This window comes from Meles meles, chromosome 13 (genome assembly GCF_922984935.1).
Source record: "Meles meles chromosome 13, mMelMel3.1 paternal haplotype, whole genome shotgun sequence".
NCBI lineage: Eukaryota > Metazoa > Chordata > Mammalia > Carnivora > Mustelidae > Meles > Meles meles.
In genome coordinates, this window is record NC_060078.1 from 85137501 (window position 1) to 85155000 (window position 17500).

General features: G+C 57.3%; 1 protein-coding gene across 9 annotated transcripts in view; it reads right to left on the minus strand.

The window, feature by feature from the left end:
• The window catches only part of EBF3 (EBF transcription factor 3), a 115021-nt gene that overhangs the window by 12638 nt on the left and 84883 nt on the right, over positions 1–17500 (minus strand). For all 9 annotated transcript variants that reach the window (XM_046027155.1, XM_046027153.1, XM_046027151.1 and 6 more), the window contains exons 9-10: positions 17121–17251; positions 16480–16606 (exon numbers count right to left, since the gene is read on the minus strand). In XM_046027155.1, the coding sequence (XP_045883111.1) occupies positions 16480–16606; positions 17121–17251 (258 nt within the window). The remainder of the gene's footprint in view (positions 1–16479; positions 16607–17120; positions 17252–17500) is intronic.

Sequence of the window (17500 nt, forward strand, 5' to 3'; positions counted from 1 at the left end):
CACTATCATTCCACCAGCCTCACAGAATTGCCGGCCACAAATAGTAATTAATCTTTTTATCCCTCAAATTGTAATTTTGACTATGAACTGTGCACGGCCATAAATCAGCGGCCCGCGCGCTGTATACAGTGCATGAATCACGGCCGGGACTCCGTCCGACCGCACACTCTGTGTTTAACAAGCTTTATAAGGAGCCATTGGGCTTTATTATGGCTCTGCCTGACTCCAACAAAAACTGAGCCCGGAGGCCCGGGGACGTGAGTTAAGATGAAAATACTTATTAGAGTACATTACTTCTTGATGTAGATATCGTTTTCCGCGGAGTAACACCACGGAGCGTGGCACGACATAAATCAGGGGGTTTTCGGAGACTAATAGGACCTGCCGTCATCTATTCATTACGCAGTCCCCAATTTGGGCCATCACTCATTAGTCAGCACGTAATTTGATGATTAACAGCACCGACTCAGCGGGCCTGCGAGCGTGCGGGGAGCACAAAGGCGCCGGCTTCGAGGAACGAGGTTAGAGGCGCTCTCTGGAAGCGCTCTCCGAAATAACTGGTCACCACTTCTCCGCGAGCGCCCGTGTCGAACCCTGTGGCGGGTCCCGGGCGCGGCAGGGCCGGACGCCTCGCGGGCACGCGCTGGAGCACACGCCCGTGAGCTGAGGGCCACAATGCGATCTGACATTCCATCATACATCCCGGAGACAAAGGTCCGCACAGGAATGTGAAGTAAGACATTTTCTTGTTAATAAAGCATTGATCCGACATATTGATTTTACATGACATGGCTTTGGCTGCGATTCTGCCCTCCTTTTTCTTTGCAAATAGTAAAGCTCTTCAGAATGCCTCGGCGAGTGTGACACGGCAAAACTCCTAACTCTCTGTGATGTAAATTCTGTATGTGTAAAAGCACTTCATAATCAAACCATTAATCATCAGAAGCTGTCAGCGTTGACTTGGGGGACAATTTGTCATGTCTCAGCCCGGCCCAGGACAAGGGTGTCACGGCAAAAGTGCAGCACGGGCCGATGGGCCTCCCCCAGCGACGTGGCCCAAAAAGGATTAGATAAAGTATTACATTTCTTGAGGAGGGAACAAAAAGGGTGGCCCACTGTGCATTTCTAACGTGTCAGGGTTTCTCCTCTCTCCCAGCTAATCACCATGACTGTTTGACTTAATGAATCGGCCTGATGAAAGGTGATCAGAAAAGATAGATGGGCGGCCACTATTGATTTCATGCAAATGGCCCTGACAGGTGATGGGTACTTTAATGCAAGCTTTCAGAAGCTTTATGACTTGTAATAACCATACACTCTCATTCTGGGAGAGACATTTTCCAGTGTTTCAGTTGAACTGATAATTCTCCTTCTAGGACCGAGACGGTTCTAAAGCGGTATAAATACGAGGCTACCTTCCACCTACCGCCGCGGCCCCGAGACGCTCCCATCCCACACGGCGCCAAGAGCGAGCTGGACGCACCACCGGACACCACAGGAGGAGGCCCTGCCGCTGTGCCCCCGGCCGATCCCCACCACCCCCTCACCCCCCCCCCCAGGCCAGGTCGGGCCCCGCAAAGGGCTGGGGCGGGGTGGGCACCACGGGGGCAGCCCGAAATCCCACCCAGGCCGCGGGGCTCGGCTCCCGGACACCCGAGGAATTTAACATGGGAAGAATTAGAAAAAATGGCCCTTGTCTTCGGACTCCGGGAAGAGTGGCATACGCTCGCGGTTCGCGGAGGCTTCCGAGAGCCCTTGGTGGGTTCAGAACAGCCGCCGTCCGCGGGGCCTTTCAGGGGCCGCACCGCCCCGGAGCCCGGCACACGGCACCTGGTGGGCCCGGGAGCCACGCGTGGAGGAGAAAGCACAGGGCCCCGCGCGCACCCCGCAGCCAACGGGCACGCCGAGTGGACAGGCGAGGGCCCAGCCGAGGCAGGGCAAGGCTCCGGCACGTCCAGTCACAGAGCACCGAGCCAGGCCAATCAATACCACTTTCCTGTTTCAGAACTGGGTAATTATGAGGGGGAGAGATTGCCTGACCTTTCACCTGCACTGCATTACTTTGCTGATATTAAGATAAATTGCCTGATTTTGGGTAAACATATGCTGCAATTCAAACTGTCAGCACTGGTTTGCTCAGGAATAATTTGTATTGATCTCCCGGCTTCTTCCCAATTTTGCTTACTGACCTCGTGGATAATTAGAGAAGGAGCCTTGGGTGAGCTCAAGTCGGGGATGAAGAAGAAATATGAAGAAGAATAAAGCAGATTTGTTTTATGTTAATATTTGTGGGTCCTCCGGCTGCCCTCACATCTGTCAGCATCAGGAGAGCCGTAAATTAATGTACTTGGTTCCTGAGCAATTTATTCCGAGGAATAATGCAGCAGCTTGCTCAGTGTCTGAACATGTGTCACTGGGTTAAATTAATTTAAACTCTGCCTTAAACACAACAAAAACAAATGTTATTTTCTGCTGAAGGGGAAAAAACAAGACATTCCTCAAAATGTGTTCTAAAGCTTCCAACTTACCGCGCGGGTGTCTGAGCGTCTGCGTCGGAGATGGTGAGTTTCGAAATAAGCCGCCTCCCCCCACCCCGAAGTAATTAGTGCCCATTATTTGTTCTGAATTCAAATCTCGCTACGATGGGCCGCTGCGTATAAAAGAGATGGATGTATGCACAAAATTATATCATTTAAGATATGTCAGATTATAAGGCTGTTGTATCAAAAGTCATAAAACAAATCTCCCTTGTGAAATATCTCTTTATTAACCATGCCATAAGATATTAACATTCCTCATTTAGTGGAGGGCCTTTTATCTGTTTCAAATACATTATTCGTCCTTTTAGAGATAAACTGTATTAATATCCATTTGAGTAGGCTACCGCGGCCTAATGCATAGTAATTTTTGTTGGAGAGCTTTTATTTTAGAATAAGAAAATTACACAGCAATAAAACCTGAATGAATCAGAAGCTAGAATAGCCGGGAATCACATTCCATGCCAAATGGGGCAAGCAATCGGGCAGCCTGTAGAAGCCAGATAGCCGGCTCTCATACGCAGGCCAGCGTCCAGCACGGGCCATACACACAGAGCCTGACACAGCCACACACGGCCCGGGACTCCTCCACGCCGCAGCAGCCTACAGCGCGGGGCGGATACATATTTAAATATATCTCAGTGTACCAGAGTTATCTCGTCACTTTACATGCATTAAAGTCCTAACAGAAGCAGCATTCTAAATATTTAAGTCATGCCCGCGTACTGGGGGATTAATCATAGCGCAATTGATGAAACGTTAACGGTCTGTGATGTCAGTTTAGGTCAGGACTGCCAGAGCGCACGTGGCGGCAGAGTGCGGCAGCGGGCCCGGGCTGCACCTGCGGCCGCCACGACCCCGACCCACCGGCCCACCGCGATCAGAACCGCGCCAACCGGTCCGAGTCGGCGGGCTTTTCTTGCCTGGGACATACACGGTCCAGTGTTCGTTGTGATGGCTTCATGGAGCTATCCAGCCCTGTCCTGAGGTCTGTGTTCATCTCTAATCCCCCCAAAATGTGTATGATCATCTCATTAGGCTCAAACAGCATGTCCATGAGGGTATAATCCTGCTCAGTTAAGCAAGGGGACATGGCCAGGGCCTCGGAGCTAATCACACGCCGGCAAAACCGCAGCCTGGAGAACATGGATATTTGGGGCCAGTGGTGTTTTCCTACAAAAAGCAGCTCTAGGAAAGAGACCGTCTTAAGTCCAGTCCATTACCTGACATTTATTAAGCAGTTACTATGTGCGGTGGGGCGGGGGGGCTCGGCTGTGGGAAAGCTGCCCCCGAGGGCTCCAGGGAGCGGCAGCCGTGAGCAAAGGCCACCCGCCGGTGGCGGTGGCCGTGGTAGCGGTGTGGTGGGCTGCCTGCCCAGGGCACAGAAGTCCTGTCCCTGCCCCCTTGGCTGGCGGCACTCTGCCGGCTCCCAGAGACTGGGCTGCAGCAGGAGGGAGGGAGGGATTGGGGTCACAGAGCTCCCCTGTGGCGGCCATCTCCTGCCCAGCCCTGCCGGGGAGACCGGGGAACCGACCCAGCATGCGCCCCAGACTAAGCACTCTTCCAGCCATGCTCCTGGTTTTAAAGGCAGCGGGCCTTCCGCGCCCTGGGGGGCACTTGCAGGTAGGAAATGGGCCACCTTCCGCGTCACCTCTCTATGGTTTAAGCGGAAGCCCGGCAAGCTCAGAAAGGTAGAGCAAGTTTTAGGTTTAGCACAAACATTCCTGCTGCCTGAAAAACCTGCCCACGACAATACAAACAGGAAGACATTCATTTGCTTCATTCCAGCTGCTGGTTGGAGCTATTAAATGAGTTCCAGTTTCATTTCAATAATGACCATCTTCCTGTAACTTCCCAATCCTGCATTTGTCATCGTGCAGTCATTTTCCCGCTACAAACAGATCCTCGTAATGAGGCAGTTTTTCACATTAGCAGCATAACTACATAATAAGAACATCTGCAGTTCCTTTTCCGAGGGACGAGCGTGCGCTTCGATGAAGGCAGCGGGGATTGTTAAGTAAGATCTAGTGTATTTCACTACCAGGATACCCAGACCCTGCCCCGACAGACTGCAAGCCTTCAGTGTGCCTGAATGAACACAGGTTGTAATGTGTAAAAATTAAATAAAGTAAAATTAAATTGCTCAATACAAAGACATCCCTCTAGAGGGTGTTAGTGATTTCAGTGACAAAGTGCTATTTGCTGACAAGTAGTTTACACATTAACCAGCTGAATCCAAGGGGGGGAAATGCCAATAGCAATTATATCACCTTGAGGTTATTAAATGTCCCACTGATAAGTAACTAGGTGGACTTGACCAGGTGATAAACACTGCTGCGAGGAAATGATCGCACAGTGAAGAATGTTTCTCTGTCCTGCTGTTTCTCCAGATAGCTTTTCTTTCAAAAACGACTGTATAAAAAGTTGCATTAAAAATGTGTGGCCGCCGAGGACAAAACCGGGAACTTAGCTCCCCCCCAAGTACCTCACGCCCCCCCCGGCCCCGCCCGCATGCTGCCATCACTCCACCTCCGAAACGTCACGCCAGGTCTGCAAAGAAGACCTGTTTTCTCTCCCTTTTTTAGGCGTTAAAATGACGCTAAGTTCTCCACTTCATCATCAACTGTCTCCTCCAAGCGCATTTCATCTATAAGAAATTCAGATGCTCGGGAAATTAAAATTTCAAAGATCTGCTGCAAAAAAAAATCAATGGGGCGAGATCAATGCTCATAGAAATTTCATGAACTTTGAACTGATCCGGGATGATGATGAGAGGTGCCTGGAGTTTCAGGCTGCTGACGGCTCTGGTGCGGATGAACAGCGGCCAGCACGGCGGAGAGGAGGGCCGCGGTGCGGATGGGTTTTCGCTTTCATATTTTGTCCGACAAAAAAATTAATTTTTAGTCTATTTCAGTAACAAGCAAAAATAGAAAAAAAAAATCTGCCTTCCCGACGCGACGTGTAATAGCCCCACTTCTTAAGAACACCTAATGCTTCGCACGTTAACGCGCCTACGAAATGAAATCGGTTCCCTCTGCAGCCGATTGCAGGTGCAAATTAATATTGTAAAATGAAGATCAATACACGGACAGGGCCAGATCAATACCGGCTAAATTATTGCTGCATTTTCCTCCTCATTCAAGATGAGTTGTGTTTTCCTCTCAAAGTCAATACTTTGCAGCTTTTCTCATTAATTTCTCAATAAATTTGGCAATGAATTTCAATCACAGAACTCGGCAGGGTGAGCCAGGCATTGTGGCGTGCCTGGGAAACACAAAGGCCACGGCAGCCGTGCCTCAGTCACCGGGGGTGCCGGCCCCCAGAGCCACCCACCCCCGACCCCAGCCCGGCCCCCGGGGTGAGAGCAAACGGGAAGACTCCGGGTCACCCATCGTGGGTGCCAAGCGGCTAACCCCGGGGCGCCCTCCCTGGCGTGACTGGGCTTTAAGCGTCCCCGCCGCCGGCAGGGGCAGCTCCAACCGGCCCGGGGTCAGCCTCCGGCTCGCACAGCCGCTACCCCAGCAGCCCCTCTGACCCGCCAGCTGAAGGGTACTTCCTGGAAACGAGACTTCCAAGGATGGGAAAAGTGCCACACTTGACTTCTAATCGGAAGTCAGGCGCCTCCTCGTTGGAGCGGGGAACACGTTGCGGTATTCACACCGACAGCCCAAGCCGGCCTGTGCACAGGGACCCGCTTCCATTCACTGGCGCCTGGCTGCGGATGGCGGCATTGTGATGTGAACCAAACGCAGAAGAGGGGACAGCTCCTCCTCCTTGTTCCCAAACAGCAGGGGTGTGACAACTTCTGGACTGCGTTCAGGCCACTCTGTTTACATCCCTCGAAGAACGCACAGGATCCCAGCGGATCCCAGCGCTTGTCGTCGTGGGCAACGGCACCCACCGAGCCCAGCCGGTGGCTGAGGAAACCCGGGTCCCCGCGGTTGCAGCTCTGGGTGGGGAAGGGGTGCTGTCCCGTGAGCCCCTCCTTCCCCCACCAAGGCTGTTCTGATGCACATGAGCGCCCTGTGCGCATGCAAGGCGGGCGGTGAAAGTCAGCCTCCTGCACACGCGGGCTCGCACGACCCGTCCTCCCGTCCTTAAGAAAGAAAAATCCAGGGTCCTGGTGCTGCTAACCCTCTTAGAGAGGCTTTTTCCAGGAAAGGGTCTTAAAACCCAAAGAGGCAACGTAACGCTCTGTGGAGAACCGTCCCGGCAATGAATTTGCATACTTTAAAGCAGCGTAAATGTCCGTGAAGACGAAAGCTGAAGAACGAGAGGCCGCGGGCCCAGGCCGGAGGAGCGCCCCCGCCGAAGGACCTCCCCTGCGCTTCCCGCCACCCCCAGGGCCCACGCACGCCCGCCAGCTCGCCCGCCGGGGCGTCCTCCTCCCGGGAGGCAGGGCCGTCCCCATGTCCCCGCGCCTGCCCCACTGCACACGAGTGCACGGAGCTGCTGGAGACATAGAGGGAAGAGAGGGACCAGCGCGCAAGGATCACAACACTTCGGACTCCGAGAAGCCGCAGTGAAGGAACGCTCCACCTGTCCACTCAAAAACTTGTTCCTGAGCGTGTGGCAGCAACGTCACCCGTGATGCCCCAGCATCGGCGCACTGAGGTCTCTCTGAACAGAGGAACGGTACTGAGTCACGCAAAGGAATGATGCCCTGAGGCGACCCTGCACGTGGCCTCCGACACAGGCACGGAGGGAGAGACACATGTCCCCATGAGAGGCCAGGAGCAGGTGACGTGCCCAGCGGGAGGTGGAAGGGGTTCCTGGGAGCCACAGGTGCAGGGGGAGGGTGGGAGGAGCCGGGCGCGAGGGCTGAGGCGTGCGGGGTTCCTGCCGCTGTGATGAAAGTGTTGAACCAACCACGGTTGTGCACTTTCGCGAGTGCACTACAGCCGCGCACCGGGCCGTGTGCGGGACTCTGGACCACAGCTGGATAAGCATCTGGACTTTAGAAGAAGCGGGTTGCGGATCGGGGTTAGAGCACGCCCTCTGGCTACCCACCCACCCCCCGCCGGGAAACTGCTCCCACGCTCCAAGGGCACCGGCCCGACGCAGGCTTCGGCGCCTGCGAGAAGGAGGGAGGCCCACGCCCGAGCACGCGGCAGCCCGGCGCAGGGACGGCGCGGGGCGGAGGGCCGGCCTCCCACTCTGAGCAGCATGTGGCTTCCCAGCACGACGGCCTCTCCAGGCTCCACGCAGACTCTACCTCCTGGTTTTCCGGGACAGGAACGTTCTAAGGCAAAGTCTTTAAAGACCTCACCGAGATGAACGTAAATCCTGGACTCCCCCAGCCACCGTCCTCGAACGCGGGATTCTGGGTCTGAGCTCACGCAGGACAGCCCTGTGTCCGCACAAGAGGCCCCGCTGTACTGGGACCAGAAGCGCTCTGCAGCCTCACGGGGACTCCCTGCCACCCGGGGCCTGGCCGCTCGGGCGTTCCCCCAGACTTGCTCCTCTGAGCTCACACTTGGCCCTCGCTCCTCCCTCCACCCAGAAAACCCCACCCCTATTCCCTGCGTGCAGGGGACCCGCCCGGCCCCTCCCCCACAGCGTCACTGCCCGAGGTCTCCCTCCTGAAAGACCCTCCGTGCCTCCGCTGTCCCTTTTCTCGTACAACCCAGCACCTTTCCGGGTTTCACTCCTTTTCTACGTCCTGTTTTGTTCCAATGAGCCTCGGAGTCCCCGGGATCGTACACGAGGCTCCATCTGCCGAGAGCCGCCCCCAGCAGGCTCAGGCTGCCGGGAAGAAAGCTGGCTCCTTCCTCCGGTGAGGGTCCCCCTGCCCAGGGCCACCCCGCCCCGTCACCTCTCAGACCAGCTGCTCCCCTCCTCCTCTCCAGCGCCTGCAGTGCCGGAGTGAGTACCTGCTGCAGGCAGGCGCCGGGACCCCCGGAAGTCTCCGGACACCGAGCGCAAAGCCCAGATCGCGCTGACGGGAAGCTCAACATCACATCCCCGGACACCACGTTCACCTTCCACGTCATTCCCGTCGGGGGCATCTTCCGAGAGCAGAGGACGGGAGTGATGCGAGCGGCTGCAGAGTTCTTGGCCGGTGGAGAGCAGGGGTGCGTGGGGATAGGTGGGCGCAGGGCTCGGGCACAACAGGCGTCCACCACCACCGCGCCCGGACAAAGCCCCCTGACCTGGGGCACGGTCGTGGAGGCTGTGACGACAGACCGTCAGCGGGAGCTCCCCAGGGCAGGTGACGGGCCACGTGACGCTCCAGCCCCCACACCCGGCGCACCTGTCCCTTGCCTTCGTGGTGTTTAAACGAGTCACCCCCGAATTAACCTCCGTCATAACTGGTGACAAGCACACGCGGCCCATGCACAGGCTTCAGCTTGGGAATACCCAGCGGTCCAGCCTGGCCAAGCTCGCGGCCAGGCGTCCGTCTGTGCCCCCCGTCATGGAGATCCTGCTCGCACAGAAGTGCTGGGCTCCCTTGGCCTGGAGGCTTGTCCGCCAGCCCAGCACCACGGCGCCGGGAAGCTCACGTGGGAGGTTTCCAGATTGGGGACGTGTCCGTTAGGAAAAGCACGAGCTGGTCTCCAACACCAGCGCTGGAGTGATTTCTGCAGTAAAGCCTTTGGCTGCCACCGGAGCCGCGCGCCCAGATTCACAAGAATGGGGAGGACGGTTGCACGTTGCAGGCCACCAGCCCCTCCCTCCACCGGCCACTGTCCACGGGGCTGCGACAGGAAGGGCCAAGGGGCATCCAGCCAAGGGCCTCCTTGGGGATGGAGGGATGACAAGATGGAAAAGGGATCCAGCAGAATCCCCCACATCCAACGGCCTCGGTGCCCTGACCTGGGTCCTCGAGGTTCCTGGATGCTCTCAGAGGGGGACGGGCCAGCCCCTGGGGCCCGTGTGGTCAGGCAGTCGGACCTCCATGCGTGGGAGATGTCAGGAAGGCCCGCCTCATGAGGACAGGGAAGGGGCCATCCGCCTAGAGAAGAGTCAGACCCACCAGCAGGCTGCCCCTGAAAGGAACTTTCTCCAAAGATGCACAGCAACGCTCACCACGGTCTGCAGTGGCCGGCTGTCTCCACGGCAGTTTCTGTATGTAACATTTACCACGGCCCATAGTGAGTCTTCCTCGAGCACACGCACACGCCCTCGGGCCCCTAGTGGAGCCAAGTTACTCCACAGGCTCAGCAAGAACGTCTGCAGACTTCTGTTTTGGGGGGGAGGGGCAGAGCAAACGGGCCGTATCACTCAGCTTTCCGTTTTGTTGTTTTCATGGAAAAACCGTTCTACAAAAGGAATGACTCGGTTTGCGTTTTCTACCATGAATTAAAAAGGCCCAGCTGATGTGGATGATAATTTTTTAAAAGTACCTTGTCTCAGGCTGAGGTTCTGGGATCCGAGTCTACTCGGAACAAGCGTGTACAGACGGGTCTGCAGACCTTCCCCCCGCTGAAGCCAAGGGAGGCCCTGAGCCGCGGCAGCCTCCCTGTCCCCGCGCCCGGCACTCCCTGCCTGCCTCCAGCCCGCGACCCCCTGCCCAGTGCCCAGTGTCCAGCCGCTCCGGCCAGGTGGTCGGGGGGCCCATGGCTCCGCGAATGCGGTGAGCCAGAAAGAAAATACAAACAAACAGTAGCGTGTGTCCTGCTGCTTCCTGGGTCACCGTGCGACCGGGTCCGTCTCGAGCGTGAAAAGGTCGGCACCGTGCCGCGTCCAGCTCCCGCTGACCCGTCTGTTCCAACGCCGCCCTTGGTCTTCACCGTTGAACTCGTGGGTTTTCGCCAGCCTGGCTTGTGTGACCTTATTTCACCTCTTCTCTCTGCTTTATTCTGCATTCCGGTGGACTGTGGTCACTTTGTTGAGCTTCTATGTGGCGGTTCCCGTGGTCCCTGCCCCGGTGCCCTTCCCGAGCTGTTTCTAGAAGTGTGGCCGGCATCCTTGCTGTCCAGAGACTCGAACGAAACCACTGCTCTAGGTTCCATTGGGTCCCGTGAGTCCTCTCCCCTGGGCCCCCAGGCAGGGGGGGGAGCGGGACCAAGGACCCCGCTGGCGCAGGGGGCCGGGCGGGCGGAGGGGGTCGGGCCTGCCGCCTCCGCCCGTCCACGTCTCGACAATCACTGAGTGAAACCCGGATGACCCTTTTGTCCTTTGGGGAAGATAAATGGCCGTCTCCTCTCCGCGACATTTTGTCGGGTTTGGTGCTGGAGAGTCAATACCTTCACCTTGGCATGGAAACTTCGTGATTTATCAGTCGGCTCCCCCCGGGTTGGCGCGGCCCCGGAGAGTGCAGCCAATCGGGGCACCGGGAGCCGACTTTGGTCACAGCCACTCGGAAAACCACCACAGCCCCTCCGATGACAGACAAATGTGTCTTGTTAGCAACTGCCCAAAAGCGCTTGACTTGTACTAATAACAAAAAGGCCATGCTGGTCACCGTGGGTCCAAAGACGGAGCACCCTGTCACCAGCCTGGTTGGGAAATTAGCAAATAATGTTCTTTTCCTTGATAAATGGGTGACAGCTCCCTCTCACCAATCATTTTTAACATTTTGATGCATGCCTATGATCCCACTGGAGAAGCAGAAAAGTTTACTGGCCCTCAATTTTCAGATGATGAATGGAAGTCTCTAAGTGTGCGATTTCTGTATGAGGTATAGTTCATTTTAAGCAATTCTAGTAAATGGGTGTCACTGATTAGGACAAATAGTCTACTTGTGCAATAGCACAAGCGGTGTGTCTCATTCCCCGGCCTCCTTCGAGACAAGAGAGAAGGGGACAGCCCTGACCCCGGGAGCCCTGCCAGCGCCGCTCCCGCCGAGGGCGCGCGGCCCAGGGTGCACACTCCCCGCGCCGACCCGGTGTGGCGGGCACACAAGCCGCCGGCAACCCCGGGTCACGCTGTACCGTGCTGAGGACACCGGGGGGCACTTCCCTTCCCCTGTGGCCCCAAGAGCCCTGCAAACAACCCCGGTGTGCACCCTGTCCCAGGCAACAGTCTGCCGTCTCCCACCAGCAGGTGAACGAACGACAGATGCCACGGTGGGCTGGGTGAGGTCGGGTGAGGCGGCTGTCCCCGTTCTCCAGCTCTGGACAGGTCTGGACACGCCCTGAGCTGCACACACAGCCCCACCTGCCACTCCTCACAGAAAGCCAAAGGCCATTCATTCCACCAGGGCCACCGCCGCCCGTGGATCCCCTCCGACCGACTGCTGAGGAGGAACCGTGACACCCCCCCGGGGCGCTCACAGAGGGGAACAGACAGGAACCAGCCAAGACGCACAGGACCCCACCGGCCAGGGCAGGCCGCTCGATGGGCCAGAAGCCTCCCCAAACCCCAGGGCCCGTAATTACAATATTTGTCTCTCCAGCAGACCCACATACGTGGTCAAAAATCTGTAACTCCAGCAACCAGGGGCTCTCATGGAAGAGAAAGGAGGAGCACTTAGGGCAGGTGCTGTAAAAACAGTCCGATCTGTGCGGCGCACTTCGAAACCACTTGGGCTGTGGGTACAGGGAGTCTGTGCGCAGAGCGCTGGCCTGGGGGACGGTCGGGGCGTTACTGACTGTGCAGCGTGTCACCGTGCCATTGACAGAACCACCTCCGAATGCACACAAAAGATCTTTAAAACACTTCAGAGACATGAGTGCCTTTCAAGGGGGTGCCGGGAGGCGGGTGAATGGGGGAAGCCTGCCAGAGGCGACCGGAGGCCCTCAGCGAGGAGACACTCCCCCTCCCTCCCCGCCAGCGCCAGGACAGCACCTTCCCCACTTCAACACGTCGCCTGCTTAAGGGACCACCTAACTTAAAAAAGAAAGCACACACACAGAAACACTGTATCGGAAAGAACACAGACTGTTGCCGCTACTGGCTGAGTAATGATGTCACGAGGCGGAAACTGAACGCACGTCTTCATGCAGAAAACCATCGCTTTCACGTCCCCGTCAAGGAAACGCGGAGCAGACCCACGGAGTCGAGCCCCGGCTGCACGCGCCAACTGCCGATGCGTCGGTTAGGAGGGGTCTGGCCGTTGGCAGGCAACATGCTGACTCCTGGTACTTTGTGAGAAGAGACCTCACAGGCGAGGCCAGCCAAGCATTCAGGTGCAGGAGGTCAGCTGTGAGCGCCCCCCACCCCGGCTGCACCCCGGGATCCTGTGGAATGATGCCGGAAGACGAGCCACCGCCAACCAGCCCCGGCTCTTCTGTGGGACAGGAGAGCCTTCTGCCGCATGGACACTGGGAGAAAACAGTGATACCCACACCGGAGCGGGGACGCCTCCCACCTGGAAACGTGTCTGCTAACTTGTTCTCATTCTCACAGAATTCCAATTAAAAGCACACAGTTTCCAATTTGTCTTAATCGAGTAACATGGCGATGCCTATATTCTAATTAAAAAATGATTTCTTTCATTGCTCTCAACAGTTTGATGTGTTTCTCCTGGTGACGTTGTCCACATCAGCTTGCCCTTCACTGTGAGTTTCTCAGGTAGGACGACGGGCCAGGGCTACTTTAATTATTATCAAACAAGCAAATGATACTCTCTTAGACAAATATTAAAACAAGCATTGCGCTCAGTTACTAATTTGCACTGTTCACTTTTAAACGCAGCAAATCTCTCATTAATTTAATTTTAGGTGCCCCCCGTTCATATCGCATTTTACCGTCTAAAAGGCAATTTACTATTAACTGGCAATTACATACAGAGTGATTGTTAATTCTGCTCCTAAGTGCTAGCCGCTTGAAAATTGTTCTCTCTCTCTAATTTTTGACCTTCTTACAACAGGGGTGAGGCAGACTGGGAATACAAAGGACTAGTATGGAGGAGCCGGACATGTCATTTGTGACTCATTCTTTTAATTCACCGTGCTAATCAAGTGAACTGCCACTGCCTCCCAAGGTAATTGTGCCTTTATAGTAGTTGAAAGCAGCAGGCAGAAGGGTCTGGATGGATTGGCTTGGCCGACCTCCCCTTCCCAGGGCGGGGGCAGCAGAGAGCGCCTGCACCCACTCTGGGTTGACTAATCGGGTCTGATTCTGAAAAATCTGGTGTTTCTCAGATCACTGTAAACAGATCATTTAGGCCTTTTGCCTCTGGCCGGTGGTTGGGGCCCCTCCTCTGCGCTCAGGTCCATTATCCCAGGCCTGGCCTGGGAAGGTTCCCTGCAAGGGTGTCCCAGCAGCCTCCGGGGCTGATGGGAGCCAGATGCCCAGGGGACAGAGCCCTCCCTGAAGGGGCTGCCCGCGCGGGTTCCTGACGTCCAGAAGGGCAGGCTCAGTTTTCAGCGGGGGCAGTGCAATTCCCCGTGATTGCTTCATTGTCCCCGTCAATTTCAGGGCAATGCAAATCAGACAGAAGCTTCCAGGTCAGACAGGTTATGACCCCACCTTTCCTCTGCTCCCTGAGAGTGTACGGGCCCCATATCCCTTACACAGCGTTTGAAATGTATATTCCCGTTAATGATTGGGGTGTGGGGGGAGGCAATAAATTAGCCTCCTGCTAGGAAAGGCTGAGCTCACTGAATGGCTTCATTGAAACGCCCATTTGTGGGAGAACTCTTGACAGAGGAAATCCCCAACGCCTTGGGCAGCAGGGGCCCCGGACCAGTGTCCCCAGAAGCCCAGTCTTGGGGTGCCCGCGATGTCCACAGCAGAAGCGGAAGACAGCTTCGGGCTGACGGGCTCAGCAGGCACTCACCAAAGGATGGCCCTCACCCTGAGCAGGGAGGAAGGGAGCAGCCAGTGTGCTGGCGTCCTGCACAGAGAGCCACCCCAACACCCAGCCAGCCCTGACACCGGCAATGCCAGGCACTGCCCACGTGACACCCGCCCTCCCTCGCTCAGTCCCTCCCGCTTATTTCCAAAGCTCAGCCCCGCCCCGCCGCCATCAGCAGGCAGGGCTGTCTGTCGGGCCACTTTCAGCCACGCTCACTGTGGTGCCCTAACCCAACCAGGACGCTAGGTCCTGTGGCAGACATGGGAGCCCACACATCACATGGCTCATGAGCAGAGAGCAAACGTGTCCTCCTTGGAAGGACTGGGGACCCCAGTGGCCATTACCCTGTCGCAAAAGGTACCACTCGCCGCATGCCCCCCGGGGCAGATGCGTCCCTAAGTTCTCCCTGACTCCCACAAGACCCATGGGGGGAGGCCGAGGAGTGGGCGGGATGCAGTGAGGTCGGGGGCCCAGCGTCCAGGTCCTCAGGCCAACACCGGGCAGAGCAGAGGCTCCCAGGGTGCAGCTCACAAGCCAGAGGCCCATGGGGGTGTCCTACCCCCCAAACAGGAAGCACTGCGTGGGGTGTGGAGAGGGTGCAGGGGCACAACGACAGCTCACATACAAGGCTGGGCCCACAGCAGGTGCCGGAAGCCCCAGCGGGCACAGGATGGGACTCTGGCCGCTCCTCCCAGACACTGGCCCCGTACTGCACCAGCCCCACGGGGCTCGCTTGTTGGAGTCGTATTGGGGCTTACTAGATGCCCATGTTCCAGAACCCCATTATGCGTGGGACACACTGGCGACCTCACAAACTAGAAGAGCCGCCCTTCTCTATGTCTGGTTTTGCCAGGAAGCCCAGAGCATCCAGACCGCAGGAGCGAGCCCAGGGACGGACACCCATAGCTCTATCGCTACGGGGACTTCCCTTGGTTCCTGCACAGTTCTGGGCTCCTAGGAGCGTGTTCTGGTCCCACAGGAGAAAGTGGACCGCAGTATGGGCACCCCTGCCCCACCTTGACCACTTGGCAGGGTGCAGGGTTTGGGGAGGACAGAGGACCACCGAGGCACCCACCGAGGACCCCAGGTGCCACAGGCAGGCAGGTGCTTCGGGTCTGGCTGCCTCTGGGGACAACAGCCATGGCTCTCCGAGAGGACCCGCATCCAGCACCCCCGGAGCTGATGCCGGGCCTGCGGGAAGTGGTGTGGAGGAGTTTACATTTTGCCATTTTCTACCCACTCAACGCTTCCTACAAGGGGCAGTGAGTGAGGAACCTGCCCTCCGTCCTCAAACTCCTAAGTGGAAGGCGCGGCTGCAGCCCCTCAGCCGCCTGCCCGGTGGACGGAGAGGCCCCCTTCCCCGAGGGAGGCCAGACCCTCTCCAGGACCTCCTATAGCCGCTGGCAACAGCGTGCGGCCCCAGCCCAGGCTCCCGGCACAGACGTCCCCCTCCCGCCCCCTCACCATGCAAACACACTGAGGCCACAACAGGAAAGAACAAGCGCCCGTCCGCATCCCCCACGTGGGTTGTGGCAGGGCCTGCCCATCCGTACGCACACTTCTCCAGAGCCTTTGCTGCTGGCTCGGACTGGAGACCCAAATGCAAAGACGCTTTGAGTTTATCCATGGCGTTTCCCAATAGCCACCTGGGACGGATCGTGTTAACTGAGCGTCCATGTGGGCAGGGCACCACGTAGGACCCCCTGGGATAACGAACATGCCACTTGAGAGGTGACCCTTTTTGGTGACTCAAGTTTGAGACCCTCGCAGAAAACGGGTCCCCTCTGAGAAACAGCAGAGGGCGAGAACAAACGCCTGGCTTCACCAGCGGCCCACCCACGACAGTACGTGTGGCCTCAGGCACGTGCCCTGCGTGTCGTCTCTGAGTCCCTGTGTGTGCAAGTGAGCCGCGGCACCGTGGGCAGCCATGCGGCGAGAGCACGGGCCAGGCACGTGGGCAGCTGCCCAGGGGAGGCTGGGCTCACTTGCTGACAAGCCGGCCGCCTCACTCCGAGGCCCGAAGGCAGAGGGCCACAGGTGCGGGGACGGACCCCGGAGCTCACGGCCTGTGGGGGCTGCACCTGTCCTCAGCATCGCCAACTCGGGCAAGAATGTGGAAACCCTGCACCCCACTGACCCAACCCTCGGGCCCAGGGGGGTTGGCCTGTCTGCACGGGGACCCCACCTGTGCAGACTGCACTGGAAGGAGCCTCCCCCCCGCAACCTGGCCACCGAAGTCAGAAGGCATGAACTCACCCGTGTAGACAAACCGCCCAGGAGCACCTTTACAGAACTGCTTGGACTTGTAGGACAGGGTGACTTCAACGACTCCAGGAATGTGCCGCGGTGGGGTCTGCACCCGGATGGCGTGGGGAGTGATGAGCTACGAAAACCACACGTGAACAGGCTTTCAGGGGCACTGGCCGGGGAGGGCAGGCACTTGTCGGGGGGACACAGTTACCAAAATGAGCACAAATTGGACCATGATCCCGGCGTGCTCCCTCCGAGCTGTCACCCAGAGACGGGCCGGCAGTGTTCTTTAAGAAAAGTATCTGCAACCCATCCCGGGTTTTACTTTGCAGGAAAGGCCACAGGGCATCATTCATATGAAAATTGCCACCATATGTCTCCTTAAACCTGCTTCTAGTAATTCTAGCACTAATTGTCCCAGCGCACGGGGGACTCCTACGGCAGATCTGAAACCCCAGGGTCTGGGTGGGGGGGCAGGGCTCTGTGCCCACCCACCAGAGAAGCCCCTGCCACCGGAGAACCCTCAAGTTCCGGCATGCGCGACAGGATGCCCGGTGTCCACACACCATGCCCCGCCACGGACAGCTCCGGGACAGCGGGCTCGTGGGACAGCTCTGGCGGGACGCGGCCCAGGCGCACAGGCTTACCTCGCTCCACACCAACATGGTTCCGAACACGACTTGTAGGCCGTCAAAGAAGTTGTCTCCGATTATGATCACGGTGGCTCCCCCCGTGGTCCAGCCTTCACTGGGGCTGATGGCCTTGATGCACGGAGTGGCTGCTCACACAAGACAGAGAATGCGCCCCTTAGAGCCCCGGGCCCGGCTCCCACCACTCCACCCGCCGAGGGTCGTGCCGGCGCAGCAGGACGAGAGGAGGCCCGCTGCTCCGGGCGGCACGCAAAGGGCAATCGTACATCAGCATGTTGATGTGTTTAAAGCAAACTATTAAATGTTTTATAAAGCAAAGGCCAAGCCACAGAATACGGGTGAGCAAGGAAAAAAAACTGGCTTGATATAGCAAATTA